The 17,289-nt window shown below is 39.1% G+C and overlaps 1 protein-coding gene across 2 annotated transcripts in view; it reads left to right on the top strand.

Annotated features, from left to right (window-relative positions):
• Positions 1–17,289, top strand: part of GLRA3 (glycine receptor alpha 3) — a 143,395-nt gene that overhangs the window by 34,570 nt on the left and 91,536 nt on the right. Inside the window, exons 2-3 of one of the 2 annotated variants that reach the window (XM_024194100.2) lie at positions 1,163–1,290; positions 9,518–9,585. In XM_024194100.2, coding sequence (XP_024049868.1) covers positions 1,163–1,290; positions 9,518–9,585 — 196 coding nt within the window. Of the gene's footprint in view, positions 1–1,162; positions 1,291–9,517; positions 9,586–17,289 lie in introns of those variants that run through there. The other variant, XM_024194107.2, reaches the window with a different exon arrangement.

The raw sequence follows: 17,289 nt of genomic DNA, 5'->3' as shown, positions 1-17,289 counted from the left end.
TCCAAAATTTGAATTCTGTAAATTTGGATTAATCCCGTAGTGTAGACATACCCTTAGTTTCTTCTGCCTTGAAGAGACACTTAAACCCTTATCTGATAATCAACTGACACTAATAGGATCCAATTGTCTGACATCAGGGTGAGTCAGCAGAAGAGATTCATCTCTTTATGCGCTGTCCTAGAACCTGAGATCAGGGTAATTCAGCAGAACTCTTCATCTTTTCTGAGGATCCTAGAACCAGACACTTTGTTCTAGTTTCACAGTATATCAAAGAGAAGCGCTGTTTACAATAATTTTATATATCTATACTTTAATATATTTATTTACCAGTTTGATTTATTTTTCTATTTTTTTTAGGATCCACATGGTTGATCTCTGTGCTTATATTCTGCTCTCTTGATATGTGCAGAGCACCCTTTAGGATGTCAGTGGGTGTTTCATATATTTAGACAGTGCAGACTACAGGAGATGACATTTGCCATGTGGACCTGAGAGGAGAAGTTTGCCCTAAGATAGTTCCTTTCATTAAGTTTTTCTTCCACTGCAGTAGTCACTTCTGTTTTAAAGGAAAATGAACCTCATTGATAATGTTCTGGAATAAAATTTGCCAGTGAATTACCTGGTTTTATCTGCATAGATATCACCATCAAACATTCAATCAATGATACAAAAAAGGGGTGTGTCTGTTCAAAGCAACATGAAAGATCCCAATCTAAGTTTCTCTAATGCAAGTTTCCATTATAAAGAACCCAGTTAAAAAGATTAATCACAGAGCACTTTCAAAATCATGGCATTCCAGATGTATAGATATTTGTGTAGTTGACATTGTTATTTACTATTGCAAATTTGTGGAGCAAAACAATTAGGGCTGTTTACAAATATGGTTAATTTTGAGAAGCCTCAACACACAAAAATGTGATCACAATGCTGTTTGGCAGAAATTTAGAAAAAAAATAGATATATAACCATGGCTATAATAAGAGCATACTGTTTTCATATATTAGAAAAAATAATTCCGTTATTTTTAATATTTAATTTAAAATACAATTTTACCTTTGAATTGATCTGTTTTAATGCTGATGGACAAAATGACTATGTTGTTAGGTACTTAATTATTACTAGAAATTGTGACTAATAAAGTCTTTTTTGTTTTTGTTTTTAGTTTGGTAGTCACAAAGGAAACAGACAGTGCAAGATCTCGTAGCATGCCAATGTCGCCATCTGATTTCCTGGATAAATTAATGGGTAGGATGTCAGGCTATGATGCAAGAATCAGACCAAATTTCAAAGGTAATTTTGAAAACTAATTCACTTTAATTTAACATTGTCTTTGATGTAAATGTGTGTTTTGGAGAAAATTTAAAAGCAAAACAAATGTACGCAGCCATGCTCAGCTAACCTTGACTTTGATCATTCAAATTTCAGCAAAAACATGGTCTACTGTTTGTTGAAGTGTGGGTAGATGCCAAAATGCTACTAAAGTTTAGTATTATTTTAATATTTTAGCATGATATGTATATAGTATAATTTAAAGAACTAAAAGGAACACATAAGATGTTCACAGCTACATATTTTTTTCATATTTTTGGTGTATGCTCATGAATCAAATAGGGATGTGCATGCATCTAAATAATTAGTACCAAAGTACTTCCTGTATGTCCATATAGGATACAGCATCTAGGACCACTGTAATACTAGTGCTAATGATAAAAAGCATACCATGTAGTTGGTGAATGCATTTAAAATAGAAAACATTAGGAGCTATACTCTTCCTGTCACTGACTGTACTTATGGCTTTCCAATAGTCTTCTGTCACCCTTTTAATAGGCTTCCAACAAGCTCTGTGACCCTCAATTTGCTTAGGTAGAATGTTGAAACTTTAGGGGGATTCTCAACTTTTCAGAGTTTAAGAATTCTAGATAAATTTATGAAACAATTTAAAAATATTTTAATCAAGTTAACCATTTGTACCTTCAGTAAAATAAAAGAATACTTTTCAAATACAGATTGTGTGTGGAGGGGAAAATCTCCTGCAAATAAAGCCCCTACTAGTGTTCCTTTGCATTAGTTTTTCCTCATCTGTGCCCTTCTTCCTATTTTCAGGAGGTGTTCTCTCCTCTCTTTTCAAGATATTTTCTGTAAATGAGGTTATCTCCACTTCTGCTACAGGCCTTTTCCAATCAAAAGCCAGGACTCCCTCCATGTTTACCTTCTCAGGACGTCTATCTCACCGCCCTTCTCAATCTCACCTCTTGTTTATCATTGCATTTTAAAATGTTTTTAATTTTACCAGTGCTCAGAAACTTGACTAGCTACATCTCTGAAGTTATAGGTACTGGGTGCTATTTATTTACTTTCCTTTGCCATGGTTTGTCCAATGAATCTGGTTGGCAAGAGGAGAATGAGTTGTCTGTCAAACTGCTTCCCAGTCAACCAATCTTAAAAAGATAGAACAGTAAATAAAACTAATCTCAAATGATTTACTTCTATCTGGAAACGTCAAGCTTGCAATAGGTGAGTAGAGGTGAAATTTCTCAGAATACGTTCCTGACACCTTAGTTTAAACAACAAATGTGTATAGAAAATATTCATCAAACAAATCACCACAAAAGATATGTATTATTTTGATCAATATACAATATTTGCTATGGCTATGAAACAAGTTCCTTAGAGATTGATTGATTGCCAGTTGCATGCCTCAGAGAATAGAAATTATTGGCTTCTTGCTTGGGGGAAAAAACCCTGGGTTTAAAACAGAACTTGCACAATAACAATAGATAAGTTCCATTTAAAAGATTACTTCCATGTGTGTGTGGAATCTTTCTATTTATTTACCTCCTTATTAAAGGTGTTCTCAACTATATACCATAGCTATTCCCTTTAGCATGTAAATTTCAAGTTTAATCTAACTCTTAGATTGCATTGCCTGGTCTTATTTGCCGGAGGTCCTCTTTTGTGCAGCACAGCTTTACTTTAGATCTAAGGTGAAGCTGTGCTGCACAAAAGAGGACCTCCGACAAATAAGACCAAGCAATGCAATCTCTTTCCTCCTTCTTTGAATCTTCTAAGGCTCCATGGGTGAGTATTGTGAAAAACTCAGGACAGACAACTGCAAGGGCGGGGTAAAAAACAGTCCCAGAAGGGTAAAAGGCCCTCCTCCCTATCAACTGAGGGGGGGTGACAACAGGTCAATTAGGATCAGCTGAGAGAGAGTTACCTGAGGTCAATTAGGATCAGCTGATTCCAACTAAGGGCTGCCTGAGACCTTTTTAAACCCTCCCCTGTTGGGGAGAGAGGGGGGAAGTTAAGCTGCCAGTAAGTGAGGAACAGCAAGACTCACCAGGAGGGGAGGCTGCATTCCCTCCGATAAGGGAGAAAAAACAAGCATAAAAGACTGGCTCTGTGCAGCCAAGAGGGACTGTTTTATCCCAAGCCTGTCTTGCCAAGGCTAAAAACAGCTGAGGGTGGTGAGACTGAGAAGATGCCTTGCCACAGTATATAAAAGCAAGGATCTTATGACTTAGCAATTCCTTTGGGGATTGGATTTTGTCATGGGCACCATGCAATCACAATCTTCTGAGGAGGCTACAGTGTGGAAGGGACAGATGTTTAGCAATTAGTGGATTCAGTACTGTGCTTCTTGAATATATAATTCAAAGGACTGGGAGACTTTTTTGGTAACCATCTGACTGTAAAGAGACAAAAACCTAATTCAACATTGATTTGCTGTTTCTTAAAAGTGTACTTTGTAAATTTTCTAGACAGCTATGCAATTTGAATAAATTTGCCAAGAAAGATTCAGATCTATTACTAAGAATAAATATCTCCTTAAACTGCTTTGCCACTTTCTTGCTATTATTATTCTAAGAACAAGTACGAACAAGTAGAACTTCATGACATTTGGACTTTGTAATTTATCAACAATTAAGATATGAAACATGTACTAATATGAAATCCCAGACTATCAACCCTGGTATAACTAGGAAATTGAATCTCTTTTTATTAAAATTCCTAGACACGGAAGATAATATATTCTTTGACTACCAACTGCATGTCATACTTAGTCTTCATAATTACACTTTTTGTTTCTGACTGCTTTGTGTTTGTGAAGTAATACACAAGATAATCATGTTTTTGTTCAATAGAAGAGAGGGATTAAGCAATATTTTCAAGGAGGTCCAATATTAGTTATAACTCTAAAATATGGAAATTCTGAAACATCTTTGGATGAGAATACAGGAGAAGAATCCCTGGTAAAAGTTTGTCCTAGTTATAGAATATTTAAGACTATCCCAAAATTAACCATAGGAAGTGCCTCACTCAATGAGAGGAGGAGAGGGACTCTTGCCTTTGGAGTCCATGTTATGTTTTTTCCACTCCTTCAGTTGTGGTGAAAAGCTCTAGATATGAATGCATTGCTGTCTTCCAAATCTGGGTCCAATCCTGAAGTCATTATCTATTCAAAGCTGTCAATGTCTGAATACAGAGTTTTCAACAAGTTAGGAGTTCAGGATCAGGCTCTCTGTCATGAACGGGGCTTTTGTACATAGGAATGTGAAGGGATGAGCTGTAGCTATTTCAGGAAGAATGTAATGGGTCATTGTAACCATGCCTCTGTGAGTCACAACTGAGAATAACAAATTCAGGACAAACTGCTGAGAAATAGGGCAGACACATCCCAAAACTGGTGGCTATTCTCCCATAAGATATACCAAACCAGCAACAAAAGTAAACTTCTGTTTTACCACACTGGCTAACAAGAAGTCAGAAAAACAGTTTCCCCTGGCATTCCAGTCCTTGTATCACCACCAAAAACACTAGACTTAAAGTTGAGTGGATCTTTAAAACCAATTTCATCAAATAAAAGGTTCTTCTGATCCCAAAAGACCAGCCACAAACCCAGGTCAATATACAACTCAGATCTTACCCAATAATCATGCTGTTGCCAATCTTTTAATAGCTAAATCTAAACTTTTATTTATGAAAAGAAAGAAAGAAAGAACGGTGAGAGTTAAAATTGGTTAAAGAAATCAAATACCTACAATAAATGCAAAGTTCTTGGATCGGGCTTGTAGCTGATGGAATACAGGGCCACCCAGAGGATTCAGGGGGCCTGGGGCAAAGCGGGGGAGCTGCAGCACTTGTACTCACCCGGCAGCGGTCCAGGTCTTCGGCAGCATTTTGGTGGCGTGGGGCACTTCAGTCGCTCCACGTCTTCAGCAGCACTGAAGGACCCGCCGCCAAAATGCCGCCGAAGACCCGGACTGCCGCCGGGCCAGAGCAAATTGCTCCACTTGTCCCCCCCTCTGGGCAGCCCTGATGGAATCAGGAAGGTCCTCAGTCCCTTGGTTAGAATGCTCCCATTAGTACAAGTTCATCATAGTCCAGAGGTTTGAGCAGGAAAGAGGCAAAATGGAGACTTTTTTTAGGGCCTTATTATTTCAAACAAAGCGCTCAACACAGCTAGTGGAAAATTACAGGTAGAAAGATGGTGTTTGGAGTCACATGGGCAAGTCACATGTCCATGCATGATTTTGCTTAGTCACAGCAGTTGTTCACATGAAAGTCCATCAGGCGTGGATGGGAGTCTTTCATGGTCCATTGTGAGTTAAGTGTCCCTTGATGGGCCACTTAACTTGAATAGTCCCTTCAAGATATGCAGGCTAAATACCTTGTGGGCCTTACCACAGGAGCAAACATATTTAAAATACAGGTATAGAGCCAATCCTCATAACTTCAAATATAAAAATGATACATGCATACAAATAGCATAATCATATTTAGCAAATTATAACTTTTCTAGTGACACCTTACTTGACACACTTTTGTATAAGATTTGTTGCAATTGTATAATAGTGGTAGCAACAATTATCTACATGGTTATATTTTAATCAGATAACGTTACAGTCATTACCTGCTTTATAATTTCCAACATCTCTGCTGATGATCGTGGAAAACTTCCAGTAGCATGATGCAAGATACATGATGCCTTACTTAATATAAAATTTAATACTGAATGATTTACTTTTAAAAGCTAACTATTTTTAAAAAACATCAGTCATAAGTTGTTTATTAGGTATTTCATCATAACACTGAGAAAGTATTGCTAAGATAGCCACTGAAGTGCAATAGAGGGCAACAATATTAAACTTTGGAAACACAGTATATGTTTAAGCATTAAAGCTAACTCTGATTTACAATATTAAAATCAATGTTTCCCTGTTTCTCAAAGCTGATATACTGTTCTGGAATACTTGGGTTAGTTATTCTTATCACTTGATGGTCAGGTGGGAACACTACACGAAAAGCACCTAAAGTTTTGACATAAAGGACACGTGGCCCCATTTTGTCATTCCTGAATTCTCCTGTTCTCCCTGCACCTCACTCTGAGTTAGTCATAGAAGCAAGCACTTCTTCTTCTTCAAGGTTAAACAAGATAAAATTAACTCTCTTAAATAATTTCATGTACCATCTAGTAAGATCCATACTCTTTTAACCCATCTGGCCTAATCATTTCTTAAATGGAAAGTGACACCACTTTGGATTTTGCTTTACTTAATTTACATTTTTAAAGTCTGTATGTTTTCTTCCATCTAAGAATAATCTGCTTGTTTTGCATCACAGAAGTGTCCCTACTTCCCATTTCTTCTGTGTGCATTGACAAAATACAGGAATACACTCCACATGCTATCAACCCCAACTTAGTTAAAATGTTATTTTTCTCTCACCTCTTATTTCCTACCTGTATCATTAACTTATCACATTAAGAAATTTAGATTCAGATCCTAATAAACTGAACTAAATAATCTAGGATCATTTAGGAAAGCAGGAACATGTGTTAACCTATGACTATAAAGGACATCCCCTATGTATATCAATCTCTTGGTTTCTATATTTGTTAGACAAATTATTATATTTAAATGTTTTGCTAATTTTTAATTATGGAACTGTGCATCTGATCCATAGTATTATTTTGTTGTTTTTCTTCAATAACTAATATGCCATTGGGTACACTATAACATTCCATTAGATTCTCTTTTGAAGTAGACAGCAGCATATTGAATTGGAAATGATAGAATGCACTGATATATAAAAAATGTGATGTATCTCTGAACTGGAATTTACTTGTGCACACACATTGGATAACTTCACTACTCAGTGGCAGCCATTAAGTGTGGTCCCCTGAAATCGCCTTCCCATTCCCTCCCACCAGGGGCGGCTCTATGTTTTTTGCGCCCCAAGCACGGCAGGCAGCTTTTGGCGCCTGAGGGCGGTCCGCTGGTCACGCGGATTCAGCGGCATGCCTGTGGGAGGTCCGCCGGTGCCGCACCATTGGCGTCCCTGCCGCCTAATTGCCGCCAAAGCCGCGGGACCGGCGGACCTCCCGCAGGCATGCCGCCGAAAGCCGCCTGCCTGCCGCCCTCACAGCGACCGGCAGGCCGTCCCCCACAGCTTGCCGCCCCAGGCACGCGCTTGCTGCGCTGGTGCCTGGAGCTGCCCCTGCCTCCCACCATGTGCACCCTTCCTTGGCCCCAGTCATATCTTACATTAAAACTCAAGAAGCATGATATAAGGCAGCTTTAATTTTTTTAATTAGTAAATTAAATGGCATCATAGTCAAAGTGACTGAAAAATTGATACCTTCTTACCCAACAGATCTGCTTCCTTTATGTACTCATCTCAGTGAAGTAAACAGAGAAAGATATCTTTTAGTGCTTTTTTGCTTCTGTACTTCACTGCAGAGCCAATACAGTTGAGAAAAAGGAGAGCTGGATTCTATTCTGGTTCATGCACCATGAGCAGAATTTTGTTAACAGAAGTGCTGATCCTTCAAACATTTATTACAGCAGTAGTCCTATTGATGTCAGTCAGCAGTGAAGCATCAGCAATGACAGAGCTGCTTCTGACTTCAGTGGGATTACTCAAGATAATTAAACTCTACTCTTGTTAGTAAATTTGCAGGATTTGGTCTTAAATTCCAAATCTGGGATCTTTATTACTGGTAATCATATGAAACAAGAAAAGAACCCCGCTTGGCTTTCAAATTCCAAACTGAGTTAAATAATAAGAATGATGATTGGGCTAGCAGTTAGAAGAAAAATTTTCACTAATAGAGTAAATATGATATGGAAGTAATAGAGAAACTGTAACATCAAATCCCATAATACCATGTTTAACATTATTTTAAAACCTTTTTTTCACGAGAAGATGATTCAGCTCTCAAGTCAGATGTCAGACTCACAAGCATTGCTCTGCCATTACTGATACTTTGCAAAGTCAGGGCAAGATAATAATTGTTGATTTAATACAACGGAGCTACTCATGGTAGAAAGACTATGCCTGGTAGTAAATGTTTGCAGGAATGGATCCTGAACAACTGATAAGGACAGAGCAGCGAAATGTGGATTAACACATGGATGGATTTAAGTGGCATGCTGCAACTTCTACTAAACTTTAACACAGGGGAGGAGTGCTACCCACGACCCATATTACACATAACTGGGGTTAGACTTTCCTCAGCCTAGCCTGAAGGACTCAGCTTGCTCTGAGTCCTAGCATACTCCTTTCCCCTTTCCCCTCTGCAAGGGGGACAGAGAGTGCAGAAGGGTTGGGACCTTGGCCTATGAGGGCAACAAGTTCTAACCTCAGTCTGTGAAGACCACAAGGTGCCACTCTATTCCATGAGCCAAGGCCAATCACTAAAATCCAAGGTCTTTTACTGGCCACAGGGGGTGCCAGCAACTAGTTTGGTCACACCCCACTCAGCCACTAAGTCTGGTATCACAACTCCTGCCCAGTCCATTTCCTCACATTCTATAGCTATATGTTAATGCTTCTATCTGACATCATCTCTGAAAAATTCAGGCCAATTGTAACAGACGCTCACTGCTGGGACTGTCCTTTCACTGCCAGCCCTATCAAGTTTCCCCACCTGTGGAGGCAGGTGAATGCCATTTCTGTGGCTGTCATAAATGCCATTTCTGTGGCTGTCATTTTTTCTTAGCACTGAATAGCCAACACAGCTAACAGGAGCAAAAAGCTAATGTGCTTTGTTACTAAAGAAGTAGATAGGATTCAGACATAACAGATCTGTCAAGTAAACAGTTACTTTTTTCCTGGTTGCTGTGAAGAAGGACTATGATGTATATTCTGTACTAAAACGGACATGTAACCCCTAGATTGTTTTAGGTGACATAGTAGATTCAACAAAAAGCACATTCACTTTTGCATGGCATCTTCCCTCAAGACATGATTAACTCCCTTCTCTTTCCTGAGCCCTAATTGGGATTCCTACAAATTATAGGACAGTTAATAAATCTCTGGGGGAAAAAATGAACTGAAAAAAACCATTAAACAGTTAAAATAACAGCACTAATAAAACACACTCTCACATCACTTAAAAAGAAGTCCTAAATGTAGTCTCTTACTTCTTCCCAAGTGATTAAGTCTTTGTTTTCATCATAGTTTAGTCTGTTAATATATTTTGATGGTCACACAATATTTTTTTCTTTTGCAGGCCCTCCAGTTAATGTCACATGTAACATATTTATAAACAGCTTTGGATCCATTGCAGAGACAACCATGGTAAGGCAACTTAAAGTAACTCAAATAACTGAACAACAAGTTAGGTCTTATTTTAGGTTGGAACTAAACTGAGGAGGAAATCATTTTTGTTGTGGTTAAAATCAATAAATAAATATTTAACTCAATAGTTGGTTTATCTGGTAGAAAATCCATAATTTTACTGTTACCATGCTGAAGAATGCACTTGTGAGGGCCAACAGTGATGCTTTTCATATCTTTGGTGATAGTTGTAATAAAATTTCATAATATGTAATTTTTTTTTACTTTTGAATTAAAATGTTTATGTTCTATGGCATTTTATCTTTCTAATAGCACAATTTATGGCTCAAGTAGCTTTGTTAGTTATATGCTATTGTTCCATTTCATATAACAGATGGGGGCATACATTTTACATGATGAATGTCTTTATTTTCAGTAAAGTATTATTTACTATAAATAAAATGTAGCACCAATGTATAGATTACATTAAAGAAAATCAAATATTTAGAATCCAGTCCACCAGAAAAATATCCATAGCTGCCTGAACACTGAAAGTCTTGGAAGGCTATGGAGGCTGGTGACACAGTAAACTGATCTTTCCAGGTAGAAAGCTACCTTAATGTTGTGGTTTCTGATGGGAAATTGGGAGCACTTTCTATGAATGTGCATCCTAAGCAGATTGAAGAGGTTTCAAGGGCCAGCAGCCAGAGAGACGTATTTGGGTTGAACAGGGGATAATACATTGCTTAATTTGTAATGAAAGAGGTGGGGGGCTCAAGCAATTTTTTTTACTTTCATAACTGACATGGTAAGTCCAGAGGTGCCAGGGCTATAAACTGCCAAGCCTAGAGGTGCCAGGGCTCAACCCTAGCACAAATTAAGCACCACGATTATTTAATCCTTAGTTGCTGTGGAGAAGGACTCCAGGCACATCTCTCTTTAGCAGCTCAGAGGGCGAATTTGGGGGAAGCCATGGGACAGGTAGGCTTATGTCTAGTGAGCAAGCAAACTATACAAATTCATTGGCTAACCTCCATGAGAAAGGAGATGTTCAGCAAACTGCAGCTGCTACTATATACAGTAGTAGTCATGAATTTGGAGGTGGGAAGGACAAGTCCACTCTTCAGGAGCTGTTTGCTTGGGCTTTCCAGAGGAAATGAGAATTTAGCCCTTAAATTTCAGTGAAATTTGGGTTCTGATAGGGTTTTACCTAAAAGAAAAATGTGAGGAAAGAATGAAAAAGTAACTTTGGAAGTCACGCTAATTACATACATAAATTAAAGAAATAGGAAAGTATCATATTACAAACACTGACAGCCATTTAGAGACTATCAAACATTTCTAGAAGATTTACACCTGTTCATGAATTTGACATTTTTCATGTTAGCGTATACACAGAAATGCTTTTATTTAATTTCAGTTCAGAGAGCAGGGTGATCTAATGTACTGATTGCAGGCCTGGGAGCCAAAACCATGTGTATTTAATCTCAGCTAGGTCACTGATTTGCTAGGTGGCCTGGCCAAGTCTATTACGTTCTCTGTGCCTGACTTTTCACACTTGTAGAATGAAGATATAAAAGCAATGTAGCAGAGGTACAGATTGATGTTTTGAAAAGACAGAACACTATGTCATTTCCAATGCAGTTACATACATGCTAATATAATTACAAATATAAATTGCTTTTGATCCACGGACAGAAACACCACTGATAGCTATGGCAATTCTATGAGTAGAGTAAGTGCAGTATTTGGACTTTAGACAAGACAACTTTTATCCAGAAAATAGCCCTAAATTTGGGGCCAGATTTATGCCCTAAGAAATAGTGTTTGCAAAGCACACAATCCTTGGATAGGGTGTGTTTAGGCAAGGGAAGGACCATCACTTCTCCTACCCATAGTGTGCTGGCAGGGTGGTGGGGCAAGGAACTGGCTACACCACTTAACATTTAGCAAGTGATACTGCCTCTATATGCCTCACTGTGCCAGAAGGCATCAGAGCCCCAATCCAGCAAGATACATAAGCATGTGCCTATTTTTAAGAATTGGATCAGGGCCTACATACCTTCTATTGGCATGAGATCTCCTCCTCAGCATTTGGCTTTTGAAAGTATTCCCTGCTCACTGTGCTCCCCTGGCTCTCAAAAGCCAAAATTTAATCTTAATTAAAAACATGGTCAGATTTGTTTCATGTACCTTGGACTCCTAATTCCCATTTTAACCATTTCTTCTCCGTTATTAAGTTACTTTCACATTGTAAAAGGTTATATTCTCCTACCAAAGAAGGTGATACATTTTGCTCTGTTACCACCTTGGAAAGAGGTTAGTTAAAACAATTAAACCTACACATAATATTTAACCTTAGCTTTAATGATCTTTGAAAGACACCTTCTAGATAGGAAAATAGTGATCTATACAATTTGTTCCCAGGCATAATGAGTGCCAATAAATAATACACACTTATCATAGTATGGCATAAATAGCCCAGAGTCGCATACATTATAAATATAGGAAATCCCAAAGCATTGTCAGCATCATGGTATAGTATTTATTAACTTTTTTAGTAATGCCATCTGTAAACATGTTAAGGCGGCACAAAAAAACTGCAACCTAGATTACATAGCAACTGCTGATACTCCATAATACTGGTAATTTGTTTGTAACTTATGCACTGATGCTGCTCAGAGAAGACTTTTACTTATGGTCAGTAGTTGTTGAACTCTGTCAGAATGAAATCAGTCGTTTTAAAATATGACTCACACATGACTTTATTTGTGACCTGTGATGACGAACAGCTCTTAAAAACTAGGACAGTGTTTATACCTTAACATTACAATAGTAACATCTGGCATTTTATTACAAACTGGATTTTTTTTATGCAACTGTGCTGAATAGGAGTCATCTTACAGTATTTTACTATAGTATTTGTTGTTTATTCTGTCCAAGTTACATGAAACACATGTGACCAGTTACCTTCTTCTTGGGATTTGTTTTAAATCACTATGTATACAGACAATTTAGAGGCCTGTAACAACAATGTCCAAAATGTTATTAAAGTATTTCTTTCCAATCTTTACATAAAGGATTTTAAGAGAAAAATTAAATACAAATTAGGGAAGTCATTAATTGCAGGGCCGTCTCTAACTTTTGTGCTGCCCCAAGCAAACAAAAAGAGTGCCACCCTCCATAGCGTCGCCATAACACACACCCTCAGCACCGCAACGCCAACCCCCCCCCCCCCCCCGCCCCCCCCCCCCCCGAACCCCCCCCGCCCCCCCCGGCCCCCAGCCCCCCCCCCCCGCGGAGCGCCGCCGAACTCCCCAGCCCCCCGCGGAGCGTTGCCGAATGCCGTGCTACCGAACCCCCCTGCCGAGCGCCGCCGAACACTCCCCCCCTCCAAGCGCCGCGCTGCTGAACCCTCCCGCCGAGCGCCGCGCTGCCGAACCCCCCTGCCGCCACACACTTCCCGCTGAGTGCCGCGTCGCCAAACACCCCCACCGCCGAGCCGCACTGCCGAACACCCCCCTCTGCGGAGCGCCCTGCCGCACCGCCACCCCCCACCGCGGAGCACCGCTGCTGAATCCCACCCCCCAGCGTCCCCCGTGCGCCCAGCCGCCGAAACAAAAACAACCCACCCCACCCCCAACGCCGCCTGACCGAACCCAAAAAACCCCAATCCTGAGCGCCCCCCCGCCACCCCAAGATTGGCCGCCCCTTACCAGGTGCCGCCCCAAGCACGTGTTGGTCGGCTGGTGCAAGGAGCCAGCCCTGATTAATTGATATCTGAAAGCACCTCTGGAATTTAAACCTCTAAATGTGTTTGAATCTAATGTATTTGTTTTAAAGATATTTGCCTGTGTTTACAGGAATTCTCTTAGCAATGTACCTATAATCGATACTGTATCAATATACTGGAAATCTATATTGTATTTGTGTTGCAGTATCTTTAAGGTGATCAAAATCTTTGAGCTCCCTCTGCTGGCTTGGCTATGTATAACACAAGAGACAACTGGCTTAATTCAGAGGTGATGTGTTAGAAATCAGAAGTCTTCTTCCATATTACTTATACCAGTTTTTACACTAGCACTTTCATTGAGGTTATGTCAGATTTACCCTGGGGTGAAATGAATATCAGGCTTCTTTATACTCAGGTAGGTTCTGCAAGACCAATGGATTCCCTTGGACTGGTATACAAGGGTATCGAAGGAGCCAGAAAGTGTAAGTGAAAGAACTGGGTATGAGTTAAATTAGGCTACCTTGTTACACCTCCAGTTAGTTGCTTTGACTTTACACTCATATCTTCTGCTCCCTTAGAATGTGAGTTTAAGTAATGTGAACTCACATTCCCGTTCATTTCAGTCTCAGCGAGCCAAAATGAAAGGTTATTTTTAAAGGGGGGAGTGTACGTTATATGTAGGTAAGATCAGTCTAACTGAGCCCATATAAGTCTAAGGGACCCTAAGTTGGTGTAACATACATTGGTTTAACAAAGGTCTAAATTATACCAATTGGAACTCACTCTAGACAGACTTTTTCAGATTTGTATGTGAATATGGTCAAATATTGCCATTTGTTTGTGTATTGTTTGTGTATTGGGCCCAGTCCTGGTGCCAGATTCATAGAAATATGCTGATTTACACCAGCTGAGGATTTAGTCCCTGACACATATTACTCATCAAGCCTCCCATGGTAGTAAAATCAACAAGAGCTTTGCCTGGATGGGGGTGGGGGGGCGGGAGAATGAGAAATGAGTAAGGCCTTCCAACCATTGTTTGATTATTTTTTTACATACCCCCACAATTTGTATTCCTTATTGTGTGATCCTGGAATTTTAAAAGTCAAACAATGATAGCAGGAGGCAAAAATATTCTTTCTAGATTTAGAAGCACAAAATATTATAAGCATTTTATAATTAAATCCCATTAATTTGCCTAATTAAATGTCTAAAATCTCATGATTGTAAATTACATTGAATTAAATCAATTTCATTTTATTATATTAAGAGCAGGTGTTTATTTTTAAAATACACAATAGTAGCATGTGTCTTCAGTGGAATTCTGGCCATAGAGCCTTTATAGGTTTGTGCAACTTTGAGACTTAAATATGACTTAAAAGCTTGATCTTGCATGGTGCTGGGCACTGTAGCCCTCATCCAACAAAGCACTTAAGCACACGTTTAATTTCATGAATGCGATGAGTCAATGGACTGTCCATGTGCTTAACGTTAAAACATATACTTAAGTGGTTTGCTGGCTTGGGGCCAGGGTGCTCAGAATCTTGCAGGATTGAGCGCTGGGAGCCTAAAAAGTTTTAGTATAGTTTGATTTACTTGTTGGTAACAACTCTTAAAAGATAATGGAGTCTATAGTATCCATAGCATCCCTGTTCATACACAAAGTTTCTCACGATAGCATGATATGGTACTGTGTAAGATAGATCAAGATACTTTTAAAGAGATGTATAGCAATTTAATGTACAGCAATCAGCAGTGCCCAGCTAAAAATTAAAAGTGATTATTCAGTTTTAGTTTAAAGAATGAGAGTAGGCTATTGTTGACATTTCTGGTTTCAGAGCTTCAAAGATGAAGCAAAGACTAGCAAATATGGTGTAGTTGGTTATAGGGAAGAGAAGTAAGCCAGCATCAAAGAATCTCATTTAGCACTTGAGAATATGATTGACCAAAAAGGAGAGAGTGTTTCCACCAAATTTCCAAAAGGATTTTAAAGGTCAAGAAGAGCACACTGATATTAGCACAGAAATAAGCTAATATATTTCTAAGTGAACTAACTATACATGTGCTAAGAGTGCATTGACACAGACTCTTGGAAAGAGGCCTAATGGCAAATGCCATCAAGGCAGCTAATTATCCTTTAAAAGAATGTGTCTCTTGCTTATTCCTGCCAAACCTCTGGTCATGGGTATTTCTTGAGTCTGGCTGCAAATAGTAATGCAGCCTGACTATGGGTAGGAACTGGGTGAGCTGCCTTTTTTGCTGCTAGCAGTACCTTCCCTTAAAGCCTGGGATATTATATAGACAAAAGCAAGATGTGCTTTTCACCCACACTAAAAAAAACATTGACAGGTTTCAGAGTAGCAGCCATGTTAGTCTGTATCCGCAAAAAGAACAGGAGTACTTGTGGCACCTTGGAGACTAACACATTTATTTGAGCATAAGCTTTCGTGGGCTACAGCCCACTTCTTCAGTTGCATCCGAAGTACAAGCCACAAGTACTCCTGTTCTTTTTAAAGAAACATTGTGTACCATGTTTTTTGACCAGTCAGCATTACGCCATCTGTTATCCATTTCTTCCGTTTCATCAGCCTGACCTTCTCATAGCTGAGCATATCTATTTCTGCCATGGGATTGTCTTAAAACAGAGTGCTTGAAGGCAATATTCCCTTATATGTATGTTGATAGTTGTAATGCTCTTGGTAGGTTTCCCAGATGTTTGGGACAATACAGTCTGTTTAGTTGGTAACCACTAATGTCTGTGAAATGAGAGTCTTCCTTTGGCGGAAACATGTATAACATTAGACCTAACAGATCCCTTAATTTGTTAGTGTTTACAGTGATTAATGCAGAGTAGTCTAGTTTGCACATTTTAGATCACAACCCCCATAACCTGAAATACAGGTCACCTTCCAGATTCAACATGCTATAGAAATTCCTTTATTTCTTTGTTTCCTGCACTCTAATTAAATCTTTGCCTTCTAGAAAGGGCAAACAGAAACATCACTTCTGCAATCTACAGATTGACCTTGCGCTAGGTTTGAAATTTGTGCTATTTATCTTTCCATATTCTGTATCATGAGCCTGCTTCTGCAGTCTTTAGCTTAGGTCACTGAGTCAGACACAGACAAAGGTCTTTCAAATTCTACTGGGCCAGCAGCTGCTCAGTTTGTTACACGAACAGATTAATCTGTGCAAATCCTCTTGCTGAACCTGGATTCTAATCTGCCGGTTTCATTTTATCTTTCTTTTCCATAAAAGACCTATCACACACGCTTCATGTATATAAGGAAAAAGTGTCTAAAAATGCACTCATCATCTACTTTAAAAAATGTGCACATTAATAAAGATGCCACAACAAATGGGTGTTAATCTAATTTGCAATCAGATTAGGGCACTCTTCTTAATCTGTTGTTTTTTAAAGGATGAAATGGAAAACATTCTTTTCATCTAGTAAAGTTGAATGGTGAGGTTTCTAGTAAAAATATGGAAAACTTTGTAATTAGGAATTTTCCCAAAAATGTTACCTTCACTAGCATAGTAGTTGCAACACTGAGAACTAATATATAGTATTTGTATTCTACATTGAGGTTTACATTTTTGAAAGAATCAAACCATGATGACTATATCGTCTTTTTTACATCCTAATAATTTTTATTTTTTTGCATCAGATAAGGATTTCAGTGATCATTAATACATCTTTCACATTATTAGTGCATCTGTGTTGTTCTCAGAATTTATGGGTAGAGTAATATGTTTCTTTCACATGGTACCAATGTTCATTTTTAAAGACCAACTCAACACTAAAATCAGGGCCGGCTCCAGGCACCAGCTGAGCAAGCTGGTGCTTGGGGCGGCAGATTGTTCGAGGCGGCATTCTGCCCAATCCTAGGGCGGCACGGCCGGTTTTTTTGGTTGTTTTTTGTTCCGCTCCGGCTGCCCTGTAGGGGGCGGTGGCGCGGAGAACCAGCATGACCTGCTGGGCAGTCCTCTTCCTT

This window comes from Terrapene carolina, unplaced genomic scaffold (assembly GCF_002925995.2).
Source record: "Terrapene carolina triunguis isolate 2854851 unplaced genomic scaffold, T_m_triunguis-2.0 Scaffold66, whole genome shotgun sequence".
Taxonomy (NCBI): Eukaryota; Metazoa; Chordata; order Testudines; family Emydidae; genus Terrapene; species Terrapene triunguis.
Note: the sequence above shows the minus strand (reverse complement) of the source record. Positions and strands in the feature narration are given on the sequence as shown.